This window comes from Mauremys mutica, chromosome 4 (genome assembly GCF_020497125.1).
Source record: "Mauremys mutica isolate MM-2020 ecotype Southern chromosome 4, ASM2049712v1, whole genome shotgun sequence".
NCBI classification, from domain to species: domain Eukaryota; kingdom Metazoa; phylum Chordata; order Testudines; family Geoemydidae; genus Mauremys; species Mauremys mutica.
The window spans coordinates 155,700,812-155,709,587 of NC_059075.1; the positions used below are offsets into that span (position 1 = coordinate 155,700,812).

General features: G+C 63.6%; 2 protein-coding genes across 4 annotated transcripts; one reads left to right on the forward strand and one right to left on the reverse strand.

Moving 5' to 3' along the window:
* Positions 1-7: 7 nt before the first annotated feature.
* Positions 8-2,289, reverse strand: DCTPP1 (dCTP pyrophosphatase 1). Of its 3 annotated transcripts, none has more exons than XM_045016336.1 (5): positions 2,199-2,289; positions 1,839-1,942; positions 1,114-1,224; positions 549-807; positions 8-386 (listed from the first exon to the last, which is right to left on the reverse strand). In XM_045016336.1, exons 1-5 carry the CDS (start codon positions 2,226-2,228, stop codon positions 351-353), a joined length of 540 nt encoding a protein of 179 aa, XP_044872271.1. In that variant the 5' UTR covers positions 2,229-2,289; the 3' UTR covers positions 8-350. The 3 variants fall into 3 exon arrangements, with proteins under 3 accessions (XP_044872271.1, XP_044872270.1, XP_044872269.1); XM_045016335.1 differs by having other exon boundaries at positions 13-368; positions 531-807; XM_045016334.1 differs by having other exon boundaries at positions 14-413; positions 576-807.
* A 2,952-nt stretch (positions 2,290-5,241) lies between these two features.
* On the forward strand, positions 5,242-8,385 carry QPRT (quinolinate phosphoribosyltransferase). Its single transcript, XM_045016327.1, has 5 exons — positions 5,242-5,412; positions 5,588-5,707; positions 6,760-7,320; positions 7,549-7,680; positions 7,764-8,385. The coding sequence occupies exons 1-5, from the start codon at positions 5,389-5,391 to the stop codon at positions 7,872-7,874; spliced, it is 948 nt and encodes a 315-aa protein (XP_044872262.1). The 5' UTR covers positions 5,242-5,388; the 3' UTR covers positions 7,875-8,385.
* Positions 8,386-8,776: the final 391 nt, after the last annotated feature.

Sequence of the window (8,776 nt, forward strand, 5' to 3'; positions counted from 1 at the left end):
TCCCGGGGTCTGTTTTGGGGGGCATGACCCCCCCTTCTTTCCGGCCCACAGCAGCACATGTGAGGGGAGCCCCCAGACGGGACACGACAGAGAAACGGGGATCCCCAAAAGGGAAGGTTTTTATTACTTAAAAACACCAAGAAAGAGAGACAAACTCAGGCCTGAACTTCGGGGGGTCCTGGGTGACGGGGGGGGGGGCTGGTCTGGGATGGGGGGTTGCTGTACTGGGGGCACAGGGGGTTGCTGTAGGTATTGGGGAGCTGGGGTGGAAGCCGGCGCTGGGGGGTGCTGAAGTGGTGGGGTTGGGGGGGACACCCCCCCCTCTCTCTGCAGGGGGTTGAGTCCGTCTGTCAGTCCGGGGGGCTGCAGGCGTCCGTGGGGCCGGCCCGGCGCTGGGCGTCCGTGGGGCCGGCCCGGCGCTGGGCGTCCGTGGGGCCGTCCCGGCGCTGGGCGTCCGTGGGGCCGGCCCGGCGCTGGGCGTCCGTGGGGCCGGCCCGGCGCTGGGCGTCCGTGGGGCCGTCCCGGCGCTGGGCGTCCGTGGGGCCGGCCCGGCGCTGGGCGTCCGTGGGGCCGGCGGCCTGGTAGTGCGTGTACTTGCGGGCCGAGCCGTGGGCGCGGGCGGCCGGGTACCGGGCCCGGTTCCGCTCCAGCTTGCGCAGGGCGGCGCGGGGCAGGTCCACCCGGCACTGCTGGGCCAGCGACACCAGGTAGAGCAGCACGTCGCTCAGCTCCTCCGCCAGCGCCGCCCGCTCGCCCGGCGCCCAGCCCGGCAGCCCCGCCCGCGCCTCCGGCTCCGCCCGCCACTGGCTGCAGGGAGAGACGCGCACGCCGGGGTCACGAGCCGCCGGGGGGCGCCGGAGAGAGAGACCGACCCGGGGGGGGGGCGCCGGGAGAGAGCGACCGACCGACCCAGGGCGGGGGGCGCCGGGACACCCCCCACCCCATGTGCCTGGAATTGGGTGCAGCCACTAGGTGGCGACGTTGTTCAAATCCCCCCACCCCCACCCCGGGCAGTGTCACAAGTGCCTGGGGCTCAGCCTGCCCCTGCCCCTGGGGGGTCTGTGGGGGGGGGTCAGGTCTGTCCCTCCATCCCCTCCCCCTCCACATACTCACAAGAGCTCGGCCACTTCCCCCACTTCGCCCACCAGCGCCAGGAGCAGGTTTCGGGGCTGGTGGAACCGGCCCCACCCCCGCTCGGCCACGAACTCGGCCTGGAGCCGCCGGCTGGACAAAGAGAAGGGGGGGGGGGGTTGGTTACAAAAGTGTGAGCAGCTGGGCTGCGGGTCGGGAGTGAGGGGCACCGGCAGAGCTGGGGGAGCCCAGGGGGCTGCGGGTCGGGAGTGAGGGGCACCGGCAGAGCTGGGGGAGCCCAGGGGGCTGCGGGTCGGGAGTGAGGGGCACCGGCAGAGCTGGGGGGGGGCAGGGGCTGCGGGTCGGGAGTGAGGGGCACCGGCAGAGCTGGGGGGGGGCAGGGCTGGGCTGGCAGGGGCTGCGGGTCGGGAGTGAGGGGCACCGGCAGAGCTGGGGGGGGGCAGGGCTGGGCTGGCAGGGGCTGCGGGTCGGGAGTGAGGGGCACCGGCAGGGCTGGGGGGGGCAGGGCTGGGCTGGCAGGGGCTGCGGGTCGGGAGTGAGGGGCACCGGCAGAGCTGGGGGGGGCAGGGCTGGGCTGGCAGGGGCTGCGGGTCGGGAGTGAGGGGCACCGGCAGAGCTGGGGGGGGGCCGGGCGGGGCTGGCAGGGGCTGCGGGTCGGGAGTGAGGGGCACCGGCAGGGCTGGGGGGGGCAGGGGCTGCGGGTCGGGAGTGAGGGGCACCGGCAGGGCTGGGGGGGGGTGACTCACATGTCCTCCAGGGAGGGGTCAGCGCTGAATGTAAATGCCCCTGGGGTCCCCCCCTCTGCTCCTGGGTCTTCAGCTTCGGGGATCTTGACCGGAGACTGCGCCCCCTGCAGGAGCCGGAAGGAATAACAAGGTGACCCCAGAACCCCAACTTCCCCGCGCCCTGCCCCCCCCGCTAGTGTCTGGGGCCCCGAACACACCGGGGGGGGGGCTCAGCATTCGGGGTCTGTGCCCCAGTCACCGGGGGGGGCAGGGGCTGCGGGTCGGGAGTGAGGGGCACCGGCAGAGCTGGGGGGGAGACACCCCGACCCCCCCCCCCGAAGCAGGTCGCTCCCCCCGGAATTCCCGCCCCTCCCCCCGCACCTCGCTGCCCTCCCGGCGCGCCCCGGCCATGCCGTCCTGGAGCCCCGGTACCGCGCCGCTCCCTCCAGCCAATCAGAGCGGGAGCCTGGCCGGCCCGGCCAATGGGCTCGCCCGACCGGCGGCGCAGCCAATCAGGACGCCCGAGGCAAGGGGAAGGGGGCGCGCGGAGAGCGAGGTTGTACCGAGCATGCGCAGTGACGCTGCTGACGCGGCTGCCCGGCCCCTGCCCGGGAGTGCGAGTCTCGTGCCCGCTCCGCGCAGGTGGCACGTGGGGGGCGGGGCCAGGTCCGAGCGGGGCGGGGTCTGAACCGAGGGGGCGGGGTCTGAGCGGGGGGGCGGAGCCATCGCTGTCTGGTCACCCCAGCTGCACCCGCCCCCATCGCCAGTGCGAGTCCCCCGCCCCCCAGTGCCGGCCCCTCCCCCAGCCCTGCCCCCCCTGCCCCCAGCGGACCAGCCCCTCCCCCAGCCCTGCCCCCCCAGTGCCAGCCCCTCCCCCAGCCCTGCCCCCCCGCCCCCCCAGTGCCGGCCCCTCCCCCAGCCCTGCCCCCCCAGTGCCAGCCCCTCCCCCAGCCCTGCCCCCCGTGCCCCCAGCGGACCAGCCCCTCCCCCAGCCCTGCCCCCCCTGCCCCCAGCACACCAGCCCTGCCCCCCTGCCCCGCCAGTACCAGCTCCTGCCTGCCCTGCTCATTCTCCTGAGGCCTGAGCCAGTCAGGTCTCGGGAGCAGGGAAATGTTAGAAATTAGCCCAACCGGGTCCCACGAGTGGGTCTTCATCCCGCGCAGGAGCCAGCGCCTGCCTGCAGTGAGGGCTGCGTTTGGCGCCGACGCTGAGGATTTGGGGAAGGAGCTGACGCGCTCAGCAGCGGGAGAAGCCCGGTGTGTCCAGGGTATATGCTGCCCGCGGGATGCAGAACAGGCCTGTTCCTCGGGGGTGTGTGTTTGCAGTAGGGTGACCACACCGCAAGTGTGAAAAATCGGGACGGGGGTGGGGGGTAATAGGCGCCTATATAAAAAAAAGACACAAAAACCGGACTGTCCCTATAAAATCGGGACATCTGGTCACCCTAGTTTGCAGCGACGGAGGCTGACGTCGCGGCGCAGTGGGGGAACAGGCCCGAGACAGGGTCTCAAACATAAGCCAACTCTCAAGGGTTTGTGGGCACTCAGCGTTTCTTTCCTAGTGCGCTGGATGAGTCCTCTGCGGTGGAAAGGAGTAATAAAGAAATTCGCTGCTGTTCAGTCAGGGTTTTACAACCACTCGCCCTGGAACTCCGCTTGCAGAATACTTTCTGAGCAGTCCTGAAAAACGCAGCCATGGGGGCCGGGTCCTTTCTGCTCCAAAAAGTTGCTTTTTCTCAAGTGTTATCCCCTAGGGACGGGGATGATGTCACCTAAGCTTGTCACAGCTAAAGTGTCATTCTGACTTCGTGAGTAATAAACGTCACGGACGTAAGGCTGTGACACCGTGTCCCTCGAAGCAGCCCCCCGACCCCCCACTGCGAGATGCTGATGAGATGGCTGGGACAACGCCTGCCTTGTGAGGGCTCTTTCTTAAACTCTTGCTCGGTTGAACGTTGCTCTGCTGTTGGCTTGTGTGTGCTGTCGTTGGATGGGAAGTTATGAATACAGTAGAACCGCAGAGTTACAAACATCAGTTCTGAACTGACTGGCCAACCACCCCCCTCGTTTGGGACGGGAAGCCTGCAGCCAGGCAGCAGCAGAGGCACCCGCCCCGAAAAGCAAACACGGGACGGGCCTGTGCTTAACACGCAGCAAGGGAAAGCCGCATTTTGCTTCGGCACAGGAAAGTTTCCAAGCTGGAGAAGTCAATGTTCCGTTGTGAACTTTTGAAGGAACAAACCCTAATGTTTGGTTCAGCGTTAGGAACGTTTCAGAGGTTGGAACAACCTCCCTTCCCTAGGCCCTGGGGGTTTGTAACTCTGAGGTTCTACCATTGCCAAGAGCTGCTACGGAAAAATGTTGTGAGATTGGGAACACCGGGACCCGGCCTTTCAGTCCAAACACAGGAGCAGCGCTGGCTGGCCGGACGGGCGTGGACGGCCCATCAGAAAAACTCCACTCTCCCCCAGGCCCTGAGAGAGGCCCAGTGTGAAAGGCTGGTGGGTTGGGAGGGGTCAGGGGGTCCCATAGTCCGGGTTGCACCCTGGGGACCCCCTCCCAAAGACAACACAGGCTTTGGGAACCCATACAAGAGTGGGCGACAGACCTTGTGCTTAACACCTCAAGTGTCTCCACTCCCCTTTCTCTGGTGAGAGAACTCCCCTGCCAGGGCCACGTTCGCTGTGCACCCTGCAATGGCGTCTGACAGACCCAGAGATTTAGGGTCCCCCGGCCAAGTACCTTCACAAAAGCTGTAAAGTCCCTTTGTGCTTGTTAAAAGTTTGTCATGCCTGTGACTGGCGTGACACTGAGATGTGTATGTTACAGGGGCTGCTTTAGTTCAGAGTTGTCAGCATTTCCGAAAACGGAGTTTGCCAAAAAGCTGGACGAGGCCAAAACCTGCCTGTAACAGACCTCAGTGTGGCGGGTGCGGAGAAGGTTTCTCTTTATAGTCGGTTGTTTTCTGACCAGGGTCTTCCAACACCCCTGCTTGTGAAATCCACATTCTTGGGCAGTTACGTTTCCTGCCTGGAAATTTTCTCTGATTTTACTTGGTTAAAATCTTACAGGCGATCTCATGATTTCAAATGGGATTCCATCTGCAGCCCCCGCCCCTGCTCTGCCCCAGCCCCGCCCTCACTCCACCCCTCCCCATAGCCCCCACCCTGCTCCGCCCCCACCCCGCCTCCTCCCACCCCTGCTCCGCCCCAGCCCTGCCCCCACTGCCCTGAGCTCTGCAGCAGGGTCGGGCCCCCCTGCCTCCCAAGCCAGCTCCCCCCCCACAAGGCCTGCCCCCCCCCACCCTCCTGCAGGGGGGCTGCGTGGGGCCCCAGAATAGCTAGGGACGGCCCTGCCGGTGACTTTGGAAATATCTGGTAATTGCTTATCTGACCATCCGTGTCCCCGGTCTCTGATCGGCAGGTGGGACGCTTTTCCGTACTGGCAGAGGGAGAAAGGTCGTCGTCGTGCACACCAGGAACCGAGCCCTGGAGCTCCTCGAACAGCATCACGGACACCAAGGAATCTTTCAAACGAGAACCGTGCTGACCGCCCGATACTATTGGCCTGGGATGACGAAGGACATCGTCCAGTGGGTCCGTAACGGAACCAGACCCTGCCCCACGTCACGGGCCGTGGCAGTGCCGATTTGAAATGGGCCATGCAAAGCCGCGGTTCCCACACGTGGCGTGAAAATGTAAACGCCTTTCCCGTGCGATCGTCTTGTCGTACGAGAACGTTAATGTCGCCGTGTGGTTCCGTCCCAACTAGGTGGAGCGATGTGTGAAGCGCCAGAAGGGGAGAAAAGCTGCAACTCTGCACACCCCCGTGCAAAGCACAACGGACGCCCCCGTGCAAAGCACAACGGACACCCCCGTGCAAAGCAGAAAGGTGAATTTTGGACTTGGAGGCATCTGCTATGTAGCTTCTGAAATAACTTTTACACCCACATCAGTCAGAATTTGCTACCTCTGGAGGATGGGACATGGGGACCCCTTGCCTGGCACTGGGACAGGCCCCTCTGGGGTGAGGTGGGGGGGCTGGGCACACGGGGACCCCTCGCCCAGCACTGGGACAGGCCCCTCTGGGGTGGGCAGGGGCTGGGCACATGGGGTCCCCTTGCCTGGTGCTGGGATGCGGCTGGCTCTGGGGTGGGGGTGGGGGGCTGGGCTCACGGGGACCCCTCGCCCGGCGCTGGGACACAGCCCCTGGGGGGAGGGGGGAGCCGTTTATACTCTGTGTGAAGTGCATCCTAGGCGTTTTCTCAGACCCCCTCCCCCCCCCCCCCGCCAGTCCCACCTCCTGGCCAGCCCCTCCCACACCCCTGCTCCTTCCACGCCAGGAAGTGTGTCCTGCCCCAGCTCTGTCCAGCTGCCCCTTGCTCCACTGAGTGGCGGTGGCAGGTAAGATCCCTCCCGTTCAGGGGGTCCCCGGCCCCCAAGTCCCAGGCCCGGGAGCTCGGGGTCCGTGGCAGTGGAGTGGGAATTCCTCTGCCCTGTTTGTTTGCTCTGGGACAGATTGGGATGGACTTTGCCTTGTGCTGGGGGAGGGGGGTTCCTGCAGACAGGCCGGGGGCGGAGGGGGAGACGCAGACAGGATCCTGGGGTGGCGGGAAGAGCTGGGAGTGAACCCCTTCTCTGTCTCCCCTCGTGGCAGGGAGGGGAGGGCACCCAGGAGTCCAGGGGGCGCTGGGGGCGCTGGCTGTGGGGGGAGCTCCTGGCTCGCCCAGCCCCAGCTTCTTCCAACAGGGGGCGCTGTGGGGAGGGCGTGGGAGAGCTGGCTTGGGCGGGAGCTCCCGGCCTCTCCCAGCAGGGTTGCACTGGCTCTGGGAACAGTTCCCCTCTTCCTCCACTCGGTGGTGCCATAAAGATGCCCCACCCTGTGGGAGCAGCTTACGCTCTGGTATGTCTTCTCACCAATGCCTCTATGGTTTCCTGTTGCAGACCGACGCCATGACGTCCCGCCTGGATCTCTCCCACCTCCTCCCGCCCCCCCGCTTGCGCCAGCTGGTCCGGGACTGGCTCCAAGAGGATGCCCCGGCCTTCGACCCCGCCGGCTGTGCGGTGGGGGAAGGCCCGGAGCGCGCTGTCCTCCTCTGCAAGTCTCCCGGGGTGTTGGCTGGCTGCCCCTTCTTTGACGCCGTCTTTACCGAGCTGGGCTGCACCGTGGAGTGGTTCCAGCCCGAGGGGGCCTGGCTGGAGCCTGTGGCCCGCGTGGCCGAAGTCCGCGGCAAAGCCCGCCACCTGTTGCTCGGGGAGAGGACTGCTCTGAATTGCCTGGGACGGTGCAGCGGGGTGGCCACGGCCACGGGACGGGCCTGCCGGCTGGCACAGGAAGCCGGCTGGCACGGGCAAGTGGCCGGGACGAGGAAGACCACGCCGGGTTTCAGGCTGGCCGAGAAGTACGCCCTGCTGGTGGGGGGAGCTTCGGGCCACCGCTACGACTTGGGCAGTCTCATCATGCTGAAGGATAACCACGTCTGGGCTGCGGGAGGAATTGCCCAGGTAAGGGGGTGGGCCTGGAAGTACTGTGTGTGGGGGGGGTCTCCTACCCGGATGCCTGGGTCCCGTTACCCCTCCCAGTCTCTGGGAGCGCGGTGTGGCCCCCTATGGGAGCCATCACAGATGCCTGGATCCCATCCCCATCTCTGGGAGCACCGGGGGCGGGGCCATGTGTCTCCTACCCGGACGCCTGGGTCCCATTCCCTGCCTGAACTCTCTCTCTGCCTCCAGGCCATCCAGGAAGCCCAGCGGGTGGCTGGCTTTCATCTGAAGCTGGAGGTGGAGTGTCGTTCGCTGGTAGAGGCACTGGAAGCCGCAGAGGCCGGATCTGACATCATCATGCTAGATAACTTCTCCCCGGAGGTACCAGGGAGTCTGGGGGCTAGCGGGTGGGGTGGGAGGACCCCTAGCCCCTTCCCTTATAACCCTGCCCCTTGTCCCTCTAGGATTTGCATCCAGCCGCCAGTGTGCTGAAAGCCGCCCACCCCCGGGTAATGGTGGAAGCCAGCGGGGGGATCTCGGAGGAGAATATCTCCCAATTCTTCGGCCGTGTATAGACGTCCTTTCTCTGGGATGCCTCACCCAGTCGTCCCAAGCCGTGGATTTTTCCCTCAAAATCTGTCGGGAGACACCAGTCCAGAGAGATTTTGCCTTCTAAGACCATAAGCCCCAATTTTCAGGGAAGAATGTGAGATTTTAGCTCAGTGAAATCAAAGGTCAGGGAGTTTCACAGATTAACAGATAAAAATTTTTAGTTTCTTCCATGTATAGTATGCTGTTTTGATTTTCTCACTTTGAATCTTTCCTAAGAACCATCAGACACTTCATTTCCTAACCTGGGATTGAAATTTTAAGCTCTGTAAACTCATGTGGTGGGGAGTTCCACTGGCTACTGGTTAAAATCATCTTCCTTCTAAAATGTGATACCTTAATTTGCCCAATATAATTCTGTCCTAAGATGTATCACATGCTAAATTTTCTAAGCCATGTGTGAAATTTTAACTCAAAATTGTGTGTCAGGAAGTTGCAGAGGTTAATTGATACAATTATTTCATATGTTCCCTCTAAGATGTGCTGTCTTCATTTGTGCACTTTAATTTTGCCTTAAGGGCCATCGCATACTAAATTTTCTAAAACCACATGTGCAGCTTTAGCTCCCTAAAATCATGTGCCAGAGTGTTCCACAGATTAATGTCTAAAATCATCCCATATCTTTCCCCTGAAATGTGCTGTCTTGATTTTACATTTCTGAATTGCTCCGAAGAACCATCAGGTCCCAAATTTCCTGAGCCGTGTGTAAAATTGTAACTCCATGAAATCATGTGGCAGGGCGTTCCATAGGTTAACAGATAACCGTATCTAATTTCTTCATTCCAAAACCTGCTGTGACATCCTGACCTGACTGACGTTGTAGGAAAATAACCACAGGCTTCAGTGGGGCCAGGATTTCAGCCACCGC